The sequence below is a fragment of the Alexandromys fortis genome, unplaced genomic scaffold, assembly GCF_014885135.2.
Source record: "Alexandromys fortis isolate MF-2015 unplaced genomic scaffold, M_Fortis_MF-2015_v1.1 scaffold_93, whole genome shotgun sequence".
Classification (NCBI taxonomy): Eukaryota; Metazoa; Chordata; class Mammalia; order Rodentia; family Cricetidae; genus Alexandromys; species Alexandromys fortis.
This window is the reverse complement of record NW_026067970.1, coordinates 6008968-6032845: the sequence shown is the minus strand read 5'-3', so window position 1 is coordinate 6032845 and position 23878 is coordinate 6008968. Positions and strand designations below refer to the sequence as shown.

The 23878-nt window shown below is 50.0% G+C and overlaps 1 protein-coding gene and 1 long non-coding RNA gene across 5 annotated transcripts in view; one reads left to right on the top strand and one right to left on the bottom strand.

Annotated features, from left to right (window-relative positions):
- Nucleotides 1–23878, bottom strand: part of Mindy4 (MINDY lysine 48 deubiquitinase 4) — a 110408-nt gene that overhangs the window by 37186 nt on the left and 49344 nt on the right. For all 4 annotated transcript variants that reach the window (XR_007594172.1, XM_050155433.1, XM_050155431.1 and 1 more), the window contains exons 6-11: nucleotides 19646–19701; nucleotides 14721–14827; nucleotides 12104–12220; nucleotides 10921–11009; nucleotides 2069–2170; nucleotides 662–725 (exon numbers count right to left, since the gene is read on the bottom strand). Coding sequence is in view for 3 of the 4 variants with exons in the window: in XM_050155433.1 (XP_050011390.1) it covers nucleotides 662–725; nucleotides 2069–2170; nucleotides 10921–11009; nucleotides 12104–12220; nucleotides 14721–14827; nucleotides 19646–19701 (535 nt within the window). In the remaining variant the exon portion in view is untranslated. The remainder of the gene's footprint in view (nucleotides 1–661; nucleotides 726–2068; nucleotides 2171–10920; nucleotides 11010–12103; nucleotides 12221–14720; nucleotides 14828–19645; nucleotides 19702–23878) is intronic.
- On the top strand, nucleotides 15376–19629 carry LOC126509502 (uncharacterized). The gene is made up of 3 exons (XR_007594173.1): nucleotides 15376–15452; nucleotides 15600–15669; nucleotides 19468–19629. It is a non-coding gene; the product is annotated as an uncharacterized lncRNA (long non-coding RNA).

The window sequence follows — 23878 nt, the reverse complement described above, 5'->3', positions numbered from 1 at the left end:
CAGTCCAGGTCAAAACCTAACAGGCTGTTCTCAAGCAGGTCAGCAAAAAACACATGTCCAGAAAACACCCAATCAAGCAAGGGTTCACGAGTCACATGCGCACATGGCTAGATCATAGGAAACAAATCAGCTAAAATAAAAATAGCCGGTGAAGGGTATCAAGTTTTGAGTATCTTCACTGGGTCTGCATTTTCAATAATACAAGATGCCTTTCCTGCTGCTTCCGTAGCCCTTCCCTGAGGCTGGGCCCACGGCTGCTGCTCTGCGCCATCAATTCCCCCCCACCTCCTACACTCCGATGCCTCTCCCCATCCACGAGAATCCACGCCATCAATTCCCCCCCACCTCCTACACTCCGATGCCTCTCCCCATCCACGAGAATCCTAGAAAAGACACCAGAGACACAGGGGGGGACACCGCACACGGGGCACTGAGAACACCTAGGGTACCTCGACGCCTGAGCACGTGGAGGTGACAAGGAGACACTGAGTCAATCTCCAAAGCCACCCACCTATCCCCCATCCCCAAAGGGCAGGATTCTGGGGGCCTGGGCTGCAGGGATGGCCAGCCAGCCCCAGCTGGGGGAGGATTTACTTCTATGAAAGGAGCTAGTCCCCAAACAAAGCCAAAGGTGGCATGATAGTTTTCCAGAAAGCCGTACTGTTTCTAAGACTCCATCTGCTTTGTATTTCCCTGTTGGACTGAAGTGTGGCGTTCCTGAAGGCCTAAAAAGGAAAAGAAGGTGCGTAAGTCCTCGACCAGACGAAAGGGCACACCCTCCAGCCAGTAAGCCCACACGTGTCGTGAAATAAATGAGGACAGGAGTGGCAGCTCCAGGGAGAACAGAGCCAAGGGTTTCTCGTTTTTCCTGCTATGAACTCACCCCTGAGTCCAGGGCATGGAAAAAGAGAGTGGTGGGTGAGCTTGGAAGAACCACGTCTACGTCTGGCAGGAGGAGACCTGACTCTCCCTTACAGTTGGCAAAGCCGTCTGCAGAGGAAGGACTGCTGGCTTGCCACTGTCTTCACGCAGGGCAAGGATTCCAGCCATCCCCTTAGAAGCCTTCCTCCCCACCCCCACTGAGACAACCTCCAGCAACCACAATGGGTGTGTAGCCCAATGCAGTCCTGATTAAGAGTAGCATCTGAGGTGGGACCCACTTGCCACCAGCTTCTATGTGGCCTGGGACACACCACCTTTCTTCTCTGGATGTCGGTTTTATAAGCTCTTGACCATCTGCCCTTAGAGCTGCCAAATAGGTTACGTGCCTATATTATGTGAATCAATTGCCTGGCATAGAGTGGGTAGCAGTAGGCGACCACCCTAAGCACAACTCACGTGATGCCCAGGTATTGCCCTAAGCACATCACATTTATTATCCCCCATTTATTTACATTAATAAAAGATTCATACTGATAACATTATTATATTTAATACACATCATTTATTTATACATACTCATTTAGCTCTGAACAACCATTAAGTTATCATTGTCACCCCATTTTCTAATCAAGTCAACAAATGAGGAATGGAGAGCTGAGGCCAGTTCCCAAGATTACACATCCAGCAAGCCACAGCTTTCAGAGTCGGCTGTAGAGAGCCCCCTTTCTTAAGCACTATGCTAAAGGAACCAAAGTGGTTCCCCAAACCACCCCCTTTATCACAGCTTAGTCACAGAACTGGAGCAAAGCGATGTTTCTACCCTGAGGGGCTGCAGGGCAGGATGGAGGTGTCGTCAAGGTAACAGCATCCTGGATCTGAGTGGCAGCCTCTGCCATTCACCTCTCCGTTTCATCCTCACTGGAATGAGGTCCAAGTGACACAGGGGGACGTACGCTTTGGGGTCCTGGATGGTGGCACAGATTCAGCCTGTGGCCTCAGGATCAGGGAAACACTGAGGAACTGAGGGCCTGGGTACAGGCTTTCTCCTGTACTTCCCAAGTCCTGGGTGGTGAGCAGGTAGGAGCATATCCTCCTTCATGAGTCATACAGATTCTCTGTCCAAGACCAGGACATCCTCAGCTATCAGCTGGGCATTAAATGCAACGTGACCCCCAGAAGCACTTACAGCGCAACCACGGCTTGCTCTCTCCCTCCGGCACGCCACAAGATGTCTGCAATGGCCAGGGCAAGGCAATGGGTCCTCTGGGCGTCCGAGGGCTGCAGCCGGCTGATGAGAAAGGGAGCATGTTTAGGTTCATGAAGACACAGGGCAGAACAGACGTATCTGTGCCCTATCAGACATATTTAGGTGGCCCCTTTGCACATGCCTCCTCTTTCCTTGCAGTCCAGGGACCCTTAGCTAAGCTTCAGGGTCTGTACGATCTACAGATGAAGACCATAGGAGGAGTTTTGAGGGACAGCCTTGAGGTTAGGGACAGGAATATTAACTGCAGGAGCAAAAAGGACCTCAGAGGCTTGGCGAGACCTGGACGTGAACTGTAAGAGGACTTCTCATTCTGACAAGGCCAAGAATACGCTGGCACTGCTGCCACAATGGGCAGAAGTGAGGCGCTCTCCTGCCCTGGCCGTGGCCAGTCCCAATAGCTAGGGGCAGATGAGACTACAGTGAGCAGGAGCCAGGACCCTAACTAGCTGACTATGTAAATACAAGTTCTGGGTGAGGAAGTCAGACTCAGGGATGGCTGTAGGGGTGCTGAAACAGGTGTGTGACTGGCAGCAGTGGCTGTGCTGGGATGGGGCTGCCACTCCTCAGACCACTTGAGAAGCTGTGAGATTCATGGAAAGCATAGGACAAAGTGGGAAGGAGAAAGGCTGCTAGGCTGGACCTCCGGGACCTGGGGAAGGCGCAGGAGAGGAAGGTCAGAGAGAGAGAGGCGGCAACATGCAGACACAGGGCAGTTTTAGGAAGTTCAGTCACCACATCTAACGCCGCTGAGCCATCCTGCAATAAAAATGGTGACTAAGAGGTTCCTGGGACACGGCAAGAGTAAGAGGGAGGAAGGCAGCAGCCAAATATAGCCATTTCTTTCCACTTGACATTTCCAGGGCTCCTCTGTGCTAAGCTCCTGGCTTTCCTCTCTGCTCTGCGGTGCTCCCTACATTCTTGAAGAAGCTGGCTTGAATCTCTTCTTAACCAACACGAGGAAGACCTGCTGGGGGCAAGGCAAAGAAATGTACACAGGAGAATTCCGGGTTTTCACTCACCAAAAAAAAAAAAAAAATGCCTGACCTCCACACTGAGATGTCTGAGCAAGACAGTGCTGGAACCTACCCATCCTGCCAGGGCAAGAGGAGAGAAACCAGGAGACCAGGAAGCAGCTACCATGGTGGGACAAAGAGCCATGCATCTACAGGCAGGCTGTTATTTAAAATGAAAATCTAGTTACTTAAAAACAAAAGGTGACAAAACACAGTGGTGCCTCTGTTTCCCCATATAGAAACTGGCGGTGACAGTGAGCTCCCCTCGGCATTGGGAGCCTTAAACAAGACAGTGCCTATGAGCCTCGTCCCTGATGCATGAGGAGTTTTCAGTCACTGGTTCCATCGCCACCAGTGTCACCACATGGGCCACATCCACAGACAGGGGGTTCACCTGACCCCTGCTGACATGGCGCTCCTGCACTGGCAAGGCTGCGGGGGCAGCAGGACGAGCAATGAGGCTCAGGCTGGGAGAAAATAAGCCAGGGACCGCCTGACTCAGGAAGCCTGTCATATTTCTCACAGGAAATGGGGACCATATCATCGCCAAACCGGATGGCCTACGCTGTTGGGAGCACCAACCCGGGTCAGCACTTGCTAGGAAAATAACATTGAATAAACAGTTCTCTGGATTTCAGGAGAGGCCATGCCAGGGACAGAGCTGCCTGGATGGTAGAGAGATGGGCAAACAACAGGCGAGAGGACTGGATGGTAATTCTTTGGATTCAGAAACAACAAACAGGCTTCACGGCTCCCCAAATGACAGCCCTGCTGTCTCGCTGCGTGCCTGCATCTCACGTCTCCCTTGTTCTCGCCTGTGCTCCGCCAAACCGTTACGGCTGCTCCCCTCCTACCGCTCCTAGATCACCTGCAGCCTCACAGAACACCGTCACCAACATGTTCAACGTGGGACCTCTCCTCACAGTGACCCCACCTCCATCCAGATTAAAAACCCTTGCCTGGTAGAAAATGTATAAAAGTCTGTCTGAACAGAAGCACACTGCCTGGGACACCAATGGCTGGGGAACCTAACCTACAGTCTAGGAGCCACGGACCCCCTCGGAGTATCACACTTGAAGGAGATGGCAGAAGCACACAATCCTTCCTCAGAAACTTTTCAGTACAATGACATTCAAGATTTTTTTTTCATGTGAATTGGTGTTTTCTCTGCGTTTATGTCTATGAGAGAGTGTCAGATCCCCTGGAACTGGAGTTGTAAGCTGCCATGTGGGTATTGAGGATTGAACACCGGTCCTCTGGAAGAGCAGCAAGTCCACTTAACCACTGAGCCATCTCTGCAGCCCGTCATTCACGATTTTAAAAGTTAGTACAGGAGTCCTAGCAAGAGCCTGGCCCTGATGATAAGGACTCTCTATGCATCATTTCATGAGACCGAAACAAACAGCCCAGGAGCTCTGCCCTATATCCTCTTCAAGGTGAAGAACCCAGTCTTGGGGATGAAGTGATGTATCCAAGTCACAGGGAAGGGGAACAAGGGAGAGTCGAGTTAAGCACGGTTTTATGACCTGCCTCCTGCCTTGCAGCCCATCTGTCAAGCAACCTGTGACACGATCAAGGCAGCATTCCCCTGGGCCAGGATCTCCTGTTCCCACTGGCTCTGCCTGCTGCCTCTCTGAGCGGGCCTGTTTCTAGAGCCTTCACTCTCCCTGTCAGCTTCCCCAGCAGCTTCTGCAGCTCCCGCCTCAGCCTGGCCTTCTCCATCTTTCTGAAGGCGTGGCTTCCTGAGACCTCGAGAGATCATTTTCTAAATAACACAGTAGATCATAGAAAGTGCAGTGACCAGCAGTCAAGAGGTCTGTGGTCAGTATCTGGTCCCCAGGCAGCAGGGAGTCCCATGCCCTCTTCAGTCTTGCTGTTCTGTCATTTTGGTTACCCCAGAGTTGTTGGGGCTCTCTATGTCATTCACACATTCACACACACACACACACACACACACACACACACACACACACACACACACACTTATCCCAAAGGTGACAGGTGGATGGGTCACTGGTAGCTGCCTACATAGCCAGGACTTGACCCTCACCAGTAACTGGGTGATAGCTTCACTGGCGATCCCTTGGTGACAGAGAAGGCCCTACATTACCTAGACAAACTTATCACATTCCCACCAGAAATCTGGCCCCCAGCCAGGCTCTTACAATAGAAGTTTCTTCAAGAGCCCAATTCCTCCAGAAGTGCAGGCTGAAGTGCCCATAAAGGGCTGGGTGAGAAACCTGTGTTCGCCCAAGTGTCTCAGAGAAAACAGGTGCTTCTATCCTAATTATCTTGAGACAACTGCACCTGTCCCCAAAGATGCACCTACATGAGCTAAGCCTATAGAAAGTTCTAGATAAAGCAGGAGAGTGTGTCCAGGCCACAGTTCCTTCATTTCTGCCCCTCTGAGGAAGGGCAGAGGGCTGGCTGGCTGGGGGCCACAGGGACCTTGTATCTGGAGAGCCAAGGCAAGTGTTCCTGCTGTGAACTTCAAGTGCTCTTGCTGTGGACTTCAGAAAGGAAGTATGGTAAGAGGGCAGGATCCCAGATCCTCTCTCTGCATTCCTGCCAGCCTCTAAAGGCCTTTCCAGCCCCAGGGCTCTCCTGGGGCCTGTGCAGGGGATGAGCCAAGCTGCATAGCTCCTGTCCAGTGGAAAAACACCACATCCTGCTGCCTGGCTTTGCCGGGCGAACTGAGGCGAAGTAGTTGCCAGCCTGATGGACTGAGCCGTAATGAGGCCAGACAGCCACACAGAAAACACATGGCCTCGCCAAGCTCCATTTGTTTCTGCCTGGCTTCCCTGAAGGGGCCACCCACCCTCGGCTACACTCTCCTGGAGCCTTGATCCTTTCTCAGGATCCTCTAGACCCAGTGTCCAAGAACCCAACCCAGGAGCCGCACATATGGGAGATCTTCGGGCTGGCAGAGCTCCCTGAGAAGTACCACAGTCCCAGGGTCAAAAGAGCAGCTGTCCTCCCCACCCCAACCCTGCTCTTATGAAGCTGGGCAGTTTCTAAAAACACGGAATTTCAGCGTGAAGAGGGAGCACTCCGGCCTCAAAGCCACCGAGCATACACAGCCCAGGCAGGAACATGGATGACTCTGTCCACCAGTACCAGGCACTAAGTCACTCAAGCTGGAGATCCAAGACAGACATAATTGTAACCCCCCCCCCCAACACACACACACAGACTGACTGCAGAGCAGTTCTCTGTGGTCTTCTGCACTAGTTTTACTAAACTGGGGCCCAGGATGCTCTGCTGAGAAGCCCTTTGTGCATAGAGAACTAAAGAGTACCGGAGCAACCATCAGCCATTTCCAACTCCAACAACCTCATCTCTTCCTGCCATCTCTGGTCCCCACTGCTTCTAGTGTGCAGGAGCATGCTGTGACAGGCAAGATGTCACAGGCTAGTCTTGGCTCAGCAATGGTGCCAACTTTGACTCTGAGCTATCAGCTCTCCATCTATGGGCCTCAGTTCCCCCATCTGTACCGTGATGGGCTGAGTTCAATGGGCCTATTCACTTACATGGAAGGTTTTTGTTGTTGGTGGTGGTTTTTTTTTTTTTTTTTCTCAAGGAGTGCAACTTAAGGGTGTTTACTAACTCAGAGATGTGAGCCCTCCTCCACGGTAACCCAAGTCCTTTGCTCTCTGTCACCCCACCCCCAGCACTCTGCCTCCTTCCTCCCTTGGGACACACACACCCACTGAACAAGCATAGCCTTCAACCTGCAGAACACTAGCAAGGCAGAGGCACAAACCACAAATGGCACTCCTCCACCTCCTCCTGGCCCACAAGAGTCCCCTGCTCTGTCCTTCTATCAGTATTAGACTAATCCCTGTGGTCCCAGTGGTTCTCCTCCCCATCCCTAGCTGTCTCCCTAAGGCAGTGGTACCACACCCCTGGTAAGAGACTGGGGAGTGCATCAGAGCCCTTACCTAGAGCCCTCTGTCAATCAAGAGTCCGTGCTGGTCGGCTGTGAGGGCCTTAGGGACTTTCACAGATCACCCCTCCACCATTTCTCTGTAAGTTTCCTTGGACTTCAGAGAGCTGAACCAAGCTTTCCTGCTTCCCTCTCACTGAGTAGGAAGGAATGCTGTGTGCTCTTAGCCTGAGGACCACAGGGATGGGATATGGGATGCAGAGGGATAATGAACAGCATCCAGAGCTACCAGGCCCAAAGAAAATCAGCTTCATCATCTTCCAAAGACAGACCCCACAGACACAATAGCATACACTCACACAGTACAAACTACACACAACAAAACCTACCCACACAACACAACCCTCACAGAACCCACAAATACAACGTCACCCAACCCAACACAGAATATAACCCACTGACGTAACACAACCCACAAACAAACCCACAAACCTCCTACAAACATGAACCATTCAAATAACATACCCAAATACCCTCCAACACATTTCCACATATAACACAGCAGTCATACAACCTAATCTTCATACCATATAATCCACATATAATACAACCTTCAAACAACCCACAAGACAGCCTCAAAGCACAACTCAATATAATTCATGTACTACAAACTTCATGTAACATAACTCATACACAAGATAAACCTAACAACCAATGCAATCTCACGTATAACACATCTCCCAAATCGAGCACAATTATCCCATAAAACAAAATTCGTACTCATACAATTCCACATACGATGCAACTTTTCTACATTACATAACTCCCATACAAATATGATCTCCACACAGCACAACCCCCTCAATGAAAGACAACCCATACATAATACAACTATCACACACACACAACACAGCTTTCCTCACAAAATATAACTCACACGCAGTAATTCAAACACATAGCACAGTCCCACATACAACACAACCTTCCCCTACACAATCCCCCAAACAACACAAGCCCCCAACACTACAGCTCCCACATAGAGCACAGTCCCAACAGCCACTTCCCTCCTCCCTCCAGGTGTGCCCCTCATGACCCAGGGCCCACATACAGATACTGCAGGTGGGGTCTCTGGGTTTTTGTCCAGGTGAGCCCACTTTCTTTCCCAGGTCCCAGCACTCAGGAGCTCTAAGTGAAGGCCACACTCCTTCCTTCTACTCTCCCCAGCAGAGCCCTGGAAAGCCACCCACGCAGCAGTGCACAGATTAGGCCTATGTGGTGATATTTTGTTAGTACTTTAATAAGTAAAGTTTGAACATTGAGCTTTACTAGAAATATACCAAATGCACTTTCCAGTGAACCTATAGTAGTTTTGGCTTTCACTCACAATATGCTAAAATTCCTTTTATTGGACATTCTGGTAATACATGCTGGGGCTTAAAAGTATTTGTCAATACTGCCTTCTGAAATGGCATTTTTGACATGCAGTTTCTAGGGATGTTGATGAACATTTTTGAAAAATTTTCTATGAGAAAGGAAGGAAGGAAGGAAGGAAGGAAGGAAGGAAGGAAGGAAGGAAGGAAGGAAGGAAGGAAGGAAGGTTGCCTGAAGATCAGAGTGAGAAGCTAGCCACACTAATTAGCCATAGAGGCCAGACAATGGTGGCACAAAACTTCAATCCTAGCACTTGGAAAGCAGAAGCAGACGGATCTCTGTGAGTTCAAGGCCAGCTGGAGTACACAAAATTGAATCAAATCTAAAAGAGAAACAGAGCCAAGCAGTAGTGGCTCACACCTTTAATCCCAGCACTAGGGAGGTGGAGACAGGAAGTGATATGGCTGGGCAGAGAGAAATATAAGGGGGAGGAGACAGGAACCCAGGATTCAGTCTGCAGTTTCATAAAGATGGCATTCAGTTTGAGGATTTGTAGAGACAGGATACCTCATTCGGTCTGAGGATTTCATAGACTTCTCTGATCTTTCAGCATTATTATTATTATTATTATTATTATTCATTTATCCTCATATCCGGCTCTGGGTTTTGTTATTAAGAGCAGTTAGAGTCTTGCTACAGGTCTAGGCAGTGCTTGACAGGCGCTAAACAAGTGAGGCCAGTGAGGGAGACCCTCACCTTCTACCACTTGGTAGGGTTTTCTCTAGACTCAGCAGCACCTTAGGCTCCAACCTGAGAGGCCTCCAGCCTTCACAGCTCTGACTCCCATCCTCTGTGGGCTGTGAGAAACTACAACTTCCATACAGCTTCCATCCTGGGCAGCATCCCACTTCCAGGACACAGCATCCCGACTACTGGGAAACCATCTGTATATGACTCCCCAGAAGTCCAAAGCAAGGGATCTAGAAAGACTCTGAAGGACTTTGGGCTGACAGGCATCAAAAGACAGCACTCACACAGGCCAAAGCCAAGACTTACTCAAAGTTGCCTAAACTTCTAAGAGCTCATAGGCCTGTCTGGTTGCCTGGCCCTACCCCATCCCTGGCCACCTCAGGCAACCTCTGTTCTTCTCCCTGCCCTAGGGTCTTTCCACATCTTGTTCTCTTTACTGAAATACCATTCTGCCTCTCCTCCCTGTTTGTCTGAACAACTCATTCACTGTTCATCCACTCATTCAACAAAAATCCTAAGGGCTTGCCCTGTGGTCCAGGGACTGTGCTGGATTCCAGGAACCAGCCTGTGGACCAGGCAGCTCAGGGAAGTAAGTCCCTGTTCTCATGGGGCTTGTCTTCTTCAGGAGGAGGCAGACATGGACACCTAACCGCACCAGAGAACAAGTATACAGTGAGTGGTGGTGTAACTAGAAGCAAGGCATGGGTTTACCAGCCCCCCAGAGGTCAAGGAAGGCCATCCTTGAAGGGTGGAGAGAAGGGCCAGCAGACAAACTGCTTGGGTACACAGGGAAAGAATCGGAGGGTCATGCTGAGTAGCAGGAAAATGTAAAGGAACTAAAGTATGATATGCATGTGTGAAGGAGAGAGAGTAAGGAGCTTCCTTCCTTCGGGAGACATCAGTAAGATCCAAACGGACCTGCAGGGAGGCTGCTCTCCCACCCCTGACAACATGCATGGCCTATCATCACCTGTCCATTTGTCTGGCTTTCCTGTTCAACTATAGCAGCAATGAGGGGAAGGGCACCATTACCACAACCCTATGATTTCTGGTCCAAGCTAAGAAGGAAAATAGCAAGGGTCCTGCTGAGGGTGGCAAGGGTCCCAAACTCAGCAGATATTGTCACATCAGGAGTGTCAAGTGCTTCTGGACAGCAGAGACAGTGCTGACCTCATGAGAAATCAATAGCAAATCTCAAACCTCTTGGTTGGCAGCGCTGGTGGGAGGAGGGAGAGAAAGCACTGGCTTCCCTCACTGCACAGAGGTGTTCTAGACGTGTTGAGGACATGAAGATGAATGAGCAGGGATGCCTAGGTGCAAATACCTTGTGTGTGAAATGGAAAATACACAGCCACAACGGGGAGAAAGTCATGCACAGTGGAGTTAGCTGGAATGTGCAGTTCTGGCTGTTGACAGAGAAGAGATAAGCGGGGGCGGGGGAGCCTTGGACCTAGTCAGAGGTCAGCAGATGCTTATGGTTGAGGAAGGGGTCTGAAGAGGCAGTAAAGTTGCCAAGCCATTTTCAGTTACTTGCCCTGTGGAGCAAAACACAACTCACCAACCTTGCCTGCTCCTAGAAGTGAAAGTACCATGTCCATTTAACCAGATCAGCAGGAGCCCTGCAACTAGCTGTGTTCACCTGTCTTGACCTCCAGGGAATGGGAACGATCAGGGAACACCCACGCTTCCTTGCTTATTTATTCTGGACACTCAAAAGAAGCTTTGGGAAGGGAAGATGAACACCGACTTACAGATTACAGTTGGTTCTGCTGTCTCCTTCAAACAGGAGTTTCTGCAGCACACAGCCTTGAACAGCCGCCAGAACCCCGCAGGGACCACCCTGTAGAGAAAGACACATGAAGACAGCCCCAAGAGCTGGGCAGTGAGGGCACATGCCTTTAATCACAGCACTCGGGAGGCAAAGGCAGGCAGATCTTTGTTAGTTTGACGCTAGCCTAGTCTACAAGAGCTAGTTCCAGGGCAGGCTCCAAAGCTACAGAGAAAAAACTCTCAACAAACCAAAAAAAAAAAAAAAAAAAAAAAAAAAACAAAAAAAAAAAAAAAAAAAAAAAAAAAAAAAAAAAGGAAAAGAAGAAAATGGCCCCATTCCACCCACCAGCTCTAGCCCCAGTCACAGGGGATCTTCAGCAAGGTGAGCTGCCTATGTGTAGACTCCTAGGCCTCACCCTGCTGCAAAGAAGAGGTCAATTTTTTTTTCATCCTTCCTTATGGGATGAAAGAGACTATCTACAAAGAGGGTGTGGCACTGGGGACACCACAGTGGGTTTTCATCCATTCAGACAGCTCCCGTATTCAAGGATTGTCAAAACCATAGGTCAGGGTACCCTTGAAGTTGTGGTGAAAGAGAAGCTGAGCTTCGCCACACCACAGGAGGCAGAAGCTGGTAGTCTCAGGGCCCTTCCTAGGCAGCAGAGGCAGGGGAGGCTCGGGGCTGAGAAATGCGCCTGGTGGAGCTCTCCTGCAGTCCTTAGCCTCAGAGTGGGGCATCTTCAGGCCTTTCTTGAGACTATCCTGTTTAATATGTCCGGAGGTGGTGCAAAGCTTCCCCCACTACCTCTGGCTCCACGACAACCGCTGTAGGCTCCTCCTCCATCTGTTCTGCACACATGATGCCTTGGCATTTCCTGAGCATGCCCCCCTACTCTCCTCTTACCTCCATGTTCTGAAAGCAACCCTCTACAGCTCTACCTGTGAAATCCCCTAGCCCCTCCCAAGGTTTGGCCTATGAAGGCTCTCGAAGCAAGGATCACAGTGGCCCTTCTCATTCTAGCAGCTTAACTGCCTGCCCCAGGGGACAACCAGGTAAATACGGAGTCATCCCACTGATGCTCTCAGAGGTCACCATGTGAATGGTGTTCCCACTTTGTGTGGGACACCCCAGAAGAGTCCCTGGGGACCCCAAGAGCAACCTGCCTTCTTCTGCACAATGCCATATTTCAATGAGGCCGTGTCACTGAAGGAAAAGTTCTGAAGTTTCCACTCTTCACTGAAGCAGCAAAAGGTAGAGCCAAACAGAAGGGTCTTCATCTCCTGGGAGGGAAAAGCGAATCACTGGATGTTTGTAAAATAAACAATAACAAGGCTTGCAGCACAGGCCCTGCAGGAGTTGGTTGTGGGTTCTAGAAAGTGCATTTTCTCGCAGTGGTCTCTATTTTGCAAGACCATTCTTCTCATATTTGAGGAAGATAAACCTGACCTTAAGGGCCTCCTTACCTCGGGAACATCTGTAAACCACACCAGCCCATGCTAACATGGGCCAAGATTTTCTTTACACAGACCTTGAAATACAAAACTTTGGCTTCACCAAGGATCCTGGGGGGCCTCAGATTCCCCCTCAGAAAGACTGTAAGTTTTCCAGCCTGACCTCACATTAAAATGATCTAGGGGCACTAAAAATAATCCTGATGCGTAGGCCATGGGCCAGGTCAACTCAATCCACATTCCTGAGGATGAGAAGCCAGCATCCATAGGTTTGTTTGGTTTTTATAGTGTGCTAAGAATGAAAGTCATGACTTCCTGTCTTAGGCCTATTATCAGATTTTAAACTAACCCAGGTGATTCCACTTTGTAGCAAGGTTTCAGAGCCACAATTCTGGCACAAAGTTGGCAAACTATAGTCCATAAACTAAATCTGGCACCTACTTGGTTTTGTAAATAAAGTTTTATTAACAACAATGGGCATTGTTTACACCTTGTCTATAGCTGCTTCTACATCACAGCAGCAAGTATGAGTAGTCCAACGGAGACCAGAGCCCTGAGCAAAGTCAAAAGCACGTTCTCTCGCCTTCTGTAGAGAATGAATTCCCTCTAGGACGCGACCTGTAAGTGATCTCCCTCTAAATCTTATGGAAAGCTCTACTGCCCAGAGGGATTTCTACCTCCTCCCAAGGCCATGTCTCCATTCTTCCAGATCTCCAGCATCTCTAGACCTCAGAGGACAGTCAGTTTGTGGTCCATCTTCTAGTAATCCACACACCTCTGTCTGCTTTACAGTACCAATGCTTCATGCTGATATGGGCCCTACCCTCTGCTACCCAAAAGGATAGTCTATGGCTTTCAGTCACAGTTTCATAACCAGGGGTGGGGGACTCTGAAGCCTTGAGAGGGCTCTAGGAGCTCTAGGACCAGCAGGCTGGTCTCTGGCCCATTTATGGTGTCTGCTCTCAAAGTCAGGCTCCTCCTGTGGACCTGGATCCACTAAGATCAATTCTTTCATCTCTTCCTTTAGAACAAGGAACTGCATGACATAGACATGTGTCTACTTGTCATCACCAAATGTGGCCAACAGCACACTGGATAATGAATTCATCCATCAGGGTTTGGTCCCCCTTCTGTGCCAAGTGAAACCATGAGTGTGCTTGGAATGCTCTTACAACCGCTTAAAAACTACAGACTTGGGTCTTCTGGGTGGATCCTGTTGACATTCTCTTGGTCAAAGACTGATAGTTCCAGGTCACCACCGTGTGTTTAACAGCCCAGAAGCCTGAGCAAGTCCTTTTCCATCTGTGAAACTCATTCTCTCAGATTGGTTTGGGGCAGCTCTTACTGGGCAGTCTCTGGGGGCCTCTAAGGGCTCAGCACCAAGTGGATGTGCTTGTCCAGAGGCCCATGGTCCTGTGGCTATAGATGATTAGAGCATGGTACCTGGGTTCAGGGCCCCTTCCATGTGCCTAGCCCTCTGTAACTTCAAAAGCTGGAAAGGGAACAGAGAGGAACAGAAAGGAAGGGGAAACAAAACCTCTAGAAAAAATCTTTTACATCAGGATCTATATGCCGAGAACACACAGTTAAGTGGGACAAGAAAGAAGTTGGCTGTATCTCTAAACACTTCTAGGTTTCCCTATGGATCCTGGCTGAAAGGCTGGTATGGAACAACAGGAACAACCCTTCATCCTGTAGGAGCCTCTAGCCAAAGGAGGGGTGAGCCACCCTGGCAATTAAGGATGCTGAGGAGCACAGGAAGTTCTGCCAAGAAGGCCATAAGGCACGGAACCTGTGTCCTGCTGTCATGGGTCCACCTAAAAGGCCACAGGTTCAAACCTGGATATGCTGACAAACTTCCAGCCCTTCCTGTCCTTCCAGCTCTGCAGCTGCCCGGAGTCTGGTGCATAAAGTCAGTGTAGGCCCAGAGTCAGTCTCACAAGACAGCTACTTCTCTAATGTCCCACTGCAGCAGGAGAGGCAGCTCTGGGCCATAGAAGAATAGGGTCTTGCAGCATCCAGAAGAAGACAGTTTTCCCATAGTCTTTCCACAGTCCTGGAACTGTTACTCTTTGGCTAAGTGGATGGCAACGGGGTCCACCCAGAAGACCCAAGTCTGTTTCATGGAGGCAGGAGAGCAGCTAGGACTAAAACAGTCTTCCTGAGCCTCGGTTCAGGTTTCTTAATATATCACATCCCAGTTCCCACTTCAACAGTGTCCAAGATATTATAATGAAAAAGGACCATGGAGCCAAAAACATCAAAGTTGTGAAGTTTGCGTCCAGTTATATTTAATGAGGACTCCTTACACCTCTGCACAGACACCTACCTTTGCCAATGAGAGATCAATTGGCTTTGATACAGTTTGCAGCTTGAGCAATGATGGAGGTGGGGTCAGGACAATGTCTTCCTTTATGAGTTCATCCTCAACATCCTCTGGAAGAAAACATGGCCATGGCGTGGGTCAAGGGGAAATGGAACAGGAAATCACTTATACAGCCGCCACACTGAGAACTTTGGGAAAATTTGAGAATATCTCAACCTGAACGACAGCCTCCACATGGGGCCCCAGGCCTCCCCCACCAGGAAAGAAAGCAAAGAGGGGACCTCCTCTTGGTCACCGCTCTCTCAATGTGCCACAAGTGAGAGTGAATCCAGGGCCTTAGAATCTACAGCCAGTGAGCCAGGCCCAGCCAGACCCAGCTCTGACATACTCTTTATAAAAGGTCAGCAGGAGGCACAAGTCTGTCACCCAAGGACACATGAGAAGAAGAGGCTGGCGTTAAAGGAGTCATATTTCTGCAAAAATAATAGTATTATTCTTACGATTCTCAGTGCTATTCATTGGACATTTGAGTTGTGCCGCCCAACCCCAACTTGGCCTTTTGAGAGCCTGATTCCTGCTGCCCCTACTTACAGCAAGGACATGAGGCATAGGCAGTGCTGTGGCTGTCCCAAGTAGGACAGGAAAAAAGTGGCAGAGGCAGGACACACACCAGGCTGACTGTAAACCATTTGGTACCCTGCCTCCTCTTGTTCTCCAGTCAGAAGGGACCCCTAGGTAAGCATGCTGGCAAGGCTAAGGACATACTCCACAGAGACACTGCCAGGGTGGGCCTGCCACTGTGGCGGGCGGGCAGAGGGGAATCTCAGGACAACTTCACACTTGATTGAATCTATCTTACTCAGCAGCCTCCTTCCCCATCAGGTTGAACCAGCCACCACACAAGGAAAACTAATCCACTGAAGACAAGGCATGAACATCGGAGTGGGGGCTGGTAAGAGGGGTTTCAGCAGAAGAGAGGGGGGATGAGAGATGGCAAGTAGGGTCAAAATGTCAAAAATCCATCCTCTATAGCCATGAAATCAGCAAAGGCAATTTTTAAGGCTGAACTTTAAGTAAGAAGCTAGATTTAAATGAGGCCTTTCTTAGTTTAAATCTCTGGAAACGTTACCCTGTGACCAAGGCCTTATAAAAATAACCAGAAATAGAAAGCAGATGTTTTCAGCAATGTGAATAGATCTTAGAAACATGGCACTGTGTAGAAAAGGGAAGAAATCAGATGAGATAGCAAATAAAGACACACACATTCAAAGCAATGCCCCTGACTCCACAGGAACAGATGCAGCTCATGCCTAAGATAGTGAGTGAGGGCTGACAGGCAGACATTGTAAGATACATGGGGAGAGCAGAGACCAGAAACATGTGGCCTATCTCACCGTGGGCACCAGAGGCCCCAGTCTACCAGGCAGAGCAACCGAAGAGACTCTACCAGGCCTGAAGGGCTCCTTTCGATGCCTGGGGTCGGCCTGATTCCTGAGAAATGAGAGGAACAGAGCTTGAGCTCATCTGGAGACCTCTGTCTGGTACACTGGGGGTGGAGGGGACAACCGCATACTCTGCTCAGCCATGAGCTGAGTCTGGGATGCAGAGTAGGAGCGAGGAAGCAGGACTTGGGAGACATAAGGGATGGCGGTGGGCAGTGGAGCCGGAAACCTCCCTTGGATTCTGCAGGGAGGACCTGGCCCAGCACAGGGAGTTGGTCAGGACCACACTGCAGGCCTCAGGCCCAGATGTGGCAAGACCATCATGCAAAGGGAAAATGAAGCACTGAGGAATGACATGCTGGCCAAGACACCAAACTGCCTGCAAATGCCAGTGGTTTGAGAATGCTATTTTTAAGGTCGGCCTATGAATGTGTGGTTGAACGGGAGCTAGGGGTTGGTTTTCCCATTTCTTATACGCTTTGGAGAGAAAAGATTAAGGAGGGGCATGTGGGTGGAGAGAGAGAAAAAGAGCCACATTTCCCTCCAAGTGGGATCCAAAGAGAGGGAGAGGCATGGTGCTGATGCTGAGTTCACAGGGAAACGGCCATCAGGCTCTCTTCTGTATGAACTACTCAGATGTGGCATCTCTACCAGTAAGCTGGTACTTCCTACTGGCCCCAGGGTACCCACTGGGAACCCCCATCACTTAACAGTCCTCCAAAATTTGGGTTTGATAAGGATCCCCTCACCCCTACCCTAGTGTCCCAAGACGGAACCTCAGTCCTCTCCACCCACTGTGGCTCCAGCCTCTGGATTTTTCCCATCTTTCAAACATCTCATGTTTGTCCCTTCTCTCTCCATTGTCCCAGAAAGAGTGTTCTTCTCTATTTATCCAAAAGCACTAGTTTATTTGCAGAGCTGAGTACTGAACCCAGGGCCTCGTGTGTGCTATACAAGTGATCTGGTACTGCCTCTGAGCCCAAGCTCTCCCTGCTTGCTTTTTCACTTTTTATCATAAGACAGGGGCTCACTAAGCCACTCTAGCTTTGAACTCACTTTGTAATCCAGGCTGGCCTTGAACTCGTGGCAATCCTCTTTTCTTAGACTTCCAAGAAATCTAACTACAGGTCTGTATCACCGGGCATCCTCTATCAAATACCCATAGTTAATATACTGGAGACAACATGGGACAGAGAGGCCCAGAACTGATGAAGGGACCATTCTGTTCTCCAAGAGATCCCAGCCCAGAGAAAGAGAGACAGAGCCCCAAACACAGGGGTGAAATGTGCTGGAGTAGGAATCTGGGCAAAGGTTCAGGAGCAAAGAGCATGACAATGGACTCTGTCACGAGAGGTAGAGGAAGCAGCCCATTAAGGTGGCATGTGAGGTCTTGAAACTCTGAGGGATGACTAGGGACAGAAGAGCTCTATCCCTCTGCCATGACCTTCTTAAGGGCTCCTCACAAGCCCCTTTCCGGGGATTCCGACATTAAAATCCATCCTGTGCCAAGTCTACACAGCTCAATGCATAGCCCTGACTTTCAGCAGTTCCTGGCGCCAAGCGATTCAGTCCAAACCTTAGCACAGCCTTCAGAATCCTCCCTGCCAGCTGCTCCAGCCCCGTCCTGACACTCACTCCCCTGTGGCCCTGCTCCTCTCTCCATAGCCTCTCTCACCCTCATCATTGCCTCTACTTGCGAAGTTCCTTCCATATCTCCCTTGGGCAAAACCTGGCCCATCTTCCTAAGTTTGGTCCGAATGCCACTCTGTTATGGACCTCCCAGGGCCCAACACAGAACCAGCCTCCTGTATCTCCCGAGGCCCCACGTTTCTATGGGAGGACACCTCTCTCTTTGGGGCCATCCAGTTCTGCCCTTCAAGAACACAACATGTTCTCCACTGAGCAGCCTGCCTTCAGCAAAGCCTCACCTATGCCTGCAGGGGGCTGCAGATGAAGCTCCTAAACAAGACCCAAGGCAAATAGAAGGGAACACGGACCCTCTCCCAGAATGCAATGCCTCTTTCCTGCACCCCATATTCCTTGTCCCCCAACCCTTTCTGTGTTTCTCTTCCCTAACTCTGTCCTCATCCTTTACTTCCTTCGCTTTGTCTGAATCCTTTTCCGAGCCAGCAGCAGAGGGTCCGTCCCCTCCTTCCAGACAGGACTTCAAATGGCTTCTGGGAACTGCCAAAAGCTTCCCTTCCAAAAGGGGTTCTGATGGCTGGGAACTGAGCTGCTTTGTGTCTGAACACGAGCTGCTTTCATCGGAAAAGCTTCAAGAGCTGCATAAGCCCGAGGCTTTGAATGCCAGGGTTTCTCAACTCTCCTTTCCTCTGTACAGCCATGGGCAGAAAGCTGCCCTTCCTGGGCAGGGGCACATCATCCCCGTCAGGGGGTCCTGGTGATTTCTGAGGCCCTGGGACCTCTGAAGTGTCTCATGCAGCATAAACAAGCCTGCCTCCATGATCAGAGCCCCGGCCTGGACTTTCAGCAAGATGAAAGCTCATGGCCGGCTCCACGCCCAGCCCAGGAACTTCTAAGAGCGCACCTCTCCTCCTACAGCTTGAAAAGGAATGTCTGAAAGGGAGAGGGCGGCAGAGTGACTGAATAGCGTCTGTGCACCAAAAAGCAGGCCAGCAGGTACAGGGGCGGGCTTCCCGGAAGAGGGCAGACTCAAGAGCACTCAAGTTCCCCTTTCACGTCCAACCCTGCCTGTCAATCCTCCACTCGAGTTTCTGCCAGACTCCATCTTCGAGGATTACAGACAGAAAGAAATCGCTTCAAAGCTAAAGTGGAAATATACGCTCTGTTTGGATCTCAGAGCGCAGCAACACAGATGTAGCCACTGTGTGAACCGCACAGGCCTGTGCGCAGAGGCGGAGCCCCTCGCACTTCCCTATGAATGTATTTTATACCTTAATCGTGTTTCTGAACCTTTTAAGTGGACACGCCACCCCACGCATGGGCATCTCATATCTTGGTCTGGAAATAACTGTCTATCAGAAACATCCTAAATGTTCCCAAAGAGCCCCTCTGCCTGCAGCTGTGCTATACAGGTTCAGAGACAAGCAACCTACTTTCTGTTGGCTGGTCCGGTTTGGTTTGGGGGAAAAAATCTATTCTTTGGTGGGTTGGTTGGTTGGTTGGTTGGTTGGTTGGTTGGTTTGACTTGGTTTTGGAGACAGGGTCTTGGCATATGGCCCAGGCTGGCCTCCAACTTGGAATTCTCCTGTCTTAAGTCTCTTGAGTGCTGGGGTTGCCAGCATGTGTGACTACATCCACCTATTCAACCAATTCCTCTTTTTCAGAACTGTCCAGAGGAGAAAGGCAGGCAGTAGATGGAGACACTGAAGGAACAGAGCACCATGGCCCTGAGGAGGATGGCGAAGAGTCTCTCACCAAGCTTAGCTGGAGTCCTGCCTCTTCCTAGACAGCAGAGGGCTGAGCCTCACCTACCTAGACAGCAGAGGGATGAGCCTCACCTACCTAGCCTCAGGGCATCTGGCTTATCACCGGCCTTGTCAGACACCAATTGATTTTTCCTGAAGAAAAAAAAAAGAGAAAAAGAGAAAGAAACCGTCAGTGTGGGAGAGGAGAATGGCAGAGGAACATAAACAGTCTGCTGGCTGTGAGGACACCTGGCCCTGATACTAAGAGGTGCCTTGAGCAGGATGCAGGCCAACAAAGCTTGATGTCACTGTGATACACTGGGGACAAAGGGCGAGACTTATCAGTGTGTCTGCCTCATCACTCATGGTTTCATAGTCACGTTTGTTTGTTTCTTCTCTCCCAGCCTCCTTGTAAAACCATGTGTGACCTTTTAAAAGAGACTCCCGGGATGAACCAATGTATATAAAGGAAACTGGCCCTGTGGTTCTGATTTGCTATTTGTGTGTGTGTATGTGTGTGTGTGTGTGTGTGTGTGTGTGTGTATGCCCCCGTGTGTGTGTGTATGGCCCCACGTGTGTGTGTGTGTGTGTATGGCCCCACGTGTGTGTGTGGCCCCGTGTGTGTATGTGTGTGTGTGTATACCCCCGTGTGTGTGTGTATGGCCCCGTGTGTGTGTGTGTGTGTATGGCCCCACGTGTGTGTGTGTGTGTATGGCCCCGTGTGTGTGTGTGTGTATGCCCCCGTGTGTGTGTGTATGGCCCCACGTGTGTGTGTGTGTATATGCCCCCGTGTGTGTGTGTGTATGGCCCCACGTGTGTGTGTGTGTATGGCCCCGTGTGTATGTGTGTGTGTATATGCCCCCCTGTGTGTGTGTATATGCCCCCGTGTGTGTGTATGGCCCCACGTGTGTGTGTGCCCACACATGTGTGTGCGCATGCACGAGTACACCCGTGCTTTCAGAGCCTCCACCCATGCAGAAGCTCGGCTTAGATTAATTTTCCTGCATCGTGCATCAATCTGAACTAAAGGAAACAGAACACATTGAGAGTAACATTCTTACATCATTCTCCAAAAACTCATTTACTATGTCAAAAATGACAGCTCTTTTGAACATGGCATTGAAATATATTTTCCTCCACTGCCTTTGCAGGCTAAGATATGAATACAATAACAATCATGGTCTCACCATGGTGCCCTCCATTGAACTGGCTTCCTCCTGAGGATGTATGAAGGCTATGAGGACAGACTGTGGAGGACACACAGTTCTCAGACCCCGTGCCTGTGCGTTGTGGGACTCTGAGTTTCTCTGTGGCTCCAGAACCCAGAGTTCCCTCATACTCCCTCCTAAGCAGCCGCTCTCCCCATGACCATCCCATTCAGGAAATCCACTTTATTTCATTCAAACCCAAAGACTCTCTGAGTCCTGTGCCACCGTGACTAGACAGGTGTTTGTAAGGAACATGGTAGCAGAACGTTCTGGAAAGCTGAGACAAGGGGTCCATGGATGCAGAGCATCCCACTAATACCATGAGGCAAAACTAAGCTGCATCACCATCGAAAGTCTCTTCCCACAGACTCTGCCCAGCTCATCTGCTCCATAGCAGGGGCCGAGGACCTGGTCACTGTGATGGAAGGGACAGGGTCCAGGAACATGAGGTCCAGGCACTGGCCTAAGATGGCTTCTATAATTCTTGTGAAGCATTTCAGGTGGGGACAACAAGGACATCTCATAAGCACCCCAAGGCCACCAGGGCCTTATTACACCCACTTGACTCAGCCTCTTCCCCTCTCGCGGTATCTCAGCAGCCCTAGTGCTATGCCGACACCCAGAGTGGCCCGTCCACAGTCCCCACATCTCCCCATGACATGTGTGCAGAGGCCAGTCTGATGTGGTACTGCACCACCACACAGTTACCTAAAGGTCCCCGCTAACTTTCATGTCAATCACCTACAGCAATTCCATATTTGCCAAAGTAACCACAGCATTAGTGACAAATTCCTCCTGACTTTGGATTATCCCGGGCACTAGAGTATGTGCTTTGAAAACCTCAAAGGCTGCCTGTCTCTCAAAAGTGCCTTTTGAAGTAGTTATTTCCAAGTCTCAAGAGAGGTTAGGGCCTTTTCTATGGTTTTCTATCAAGTGTGGCGGCACAGGAATCTAACACAAGCCATGACTCCAAAGTTAACGGCACTAGCTATCTCCTAATTTCCTTCTGAAACAGAAGCAGGCCTATTAAAAGCGTTCTGCAAGGCTCTACACGACCTGCCACCTTCTGTCCCGAGGCATCTCCTGCTGAGCCATCACACTCTACCTGCCTTACCCTGTGCTGACTATCTCAGGACAAGCCACCGTGCCTTCTCATACACTATGCCCTCTACACCGAATACCCTCTGGGAGATTCCTAATGCCCTGAAGCCCCCACCCAAAGCATGCCTTCACTCATTCATGCATTCACCTCCCAGCTCAAATGAAGGACTTTCTAGCAAGCCTGTCTTCCAGGCAAAAAAAAAAAAAAAAAAAAAAAAAAAGTGCAGGATGGTGTGGCAGGCTAGCCCATAAAGGCATCCACATTCTAATTCCCAGAACCTGTAGCCATTATCCTGCAGTGGAAATTGGAATGTAGGACCTGAGATGGAGAATGATCCTGGGTGGGTCTCCGGATAGAAATGGTGCAGTCACGAGTCAAAGGAGCTGAGATGATGAAAGCTGAAACCGGGTTGACACACTCTGCAGACGGGAGAGCAAGCCACAAGCAAAGGAACATAGGTGGCCATGAAGGGTAAAAAGGCAGGGCGTGGGCTCTCCCTCAAAGGCTTCAGAAAGATCTAGCTATGCGGACACTTCGGCGTTAGCCCAATGAAACTGAATTTGGACTTCGGTCTTCAAAACTAGGAGACATTAAATTCATGTTGTGTAGCATGGAGTGGGAGGCATAGTTTGGCACCACGGAGGGACACAGGACTGTGGCATTCTTGTGTCTCCCTGAGTCCTGGATGTCCAGCGAGAGCCAGAGCTCCAGAGAGGAAGCTAAATGATGCAATAACCCTCACAGAAACTGGGCAACTTACACAAGTCCACGCAATTTAGAAGTGCCCACATTGGGACTCAAACCCGGGCCACTGGTTTCAAACACTTCACTTCTTTAATGTGCACATGCTGTCCCTGCTGGTAACGTCTATGGCATCCTAGGAATGGTGGGACAGAGTCTCATGAGAGGGTGGGGACGGTCCACTGCGTGGGGATCAGCAGGGCCCCTCCCCAGTCATGGGACTTCCACCCAGAAGGCTATCCATCAGCTGCAGGGGGGAGCTTTGTGCCCATGTCCCATAGATCTCGGCGCCAGAGGAGACCTCAAGTGTGCTCACATGTGGAGAATGTGCTATTGTTCCTTTCATGTGTCCCTTTGTGGCATAAGCATAAAAGTATGTTCTTGCCTTTGAGTGAAAACAACTAGAAACAACAAAGACAAAAAGATAAATCAAGGCTTCAATGCTTTCTCCAAGTGCCACCGCGTGGATAACCCAGAGGCGTGTACCAAGGACCAATGGCAGATATGCATTTTGTCATACCTAGGCGACCTCCACCTGATTTCTGTTTCTTATCACACCCCACAGAGAGAGCAAAGACCCAGGCCCATGTTCAGGAGTACACAGGATCAGGACTTAGTCTCCAAGCAACTGAATCTTTGTCTGGGAAGAAAGAGCCACTGAAACTGTTTGCCCAAGGAATCTCATGGGAATCCCCCAAACAGTCCAGGCTTCTGCCACGACTATAGGTCTACAAACTGGCTAGGGCCCATTGCTGAGGACAACACCTACCCAACTCATTCACATGGAGAAGTTGAGCTGGTGCCTACATAGAACCCCAACCACCACATTCTATTATCTTTAGACAGAGAGGTACTCTGCAAGTTACCAAAGCAAAAACATAAACACCAACCCAGCCACAAAACCTTCAATTTATAATGGTGTCCTGCCTGCAAGATATGCTAAGGTAATGGGAGTAATCAAGGAATATCTGTGACTTGCGGCCCACTCCACAAGATGGAACCTGTACCCAACACTGCTTGGGTGATCAAGAACCAGAGACTAGGTAGCCCAGGGACCCAGAGTAAAATGAAATACTACTGTTCTTTGAGGAGGGTGAGGAGAAGGAAAAAGGAGGAAGAAGAGGAGGAGGAGGAAAGGGAGGAAGAGGAGGAGGAGAATGAAGAGAAGAAGAAGAAGAAGAAGAAGAAGAAGAAGAAGAAGAAGAAGAAGAGGAGGAGGAGGAGGAGGAGGAGGAGGAGGAGGAGGAGGAGGAGGAGGAGGAGGAGGAGGAGGAGGAGG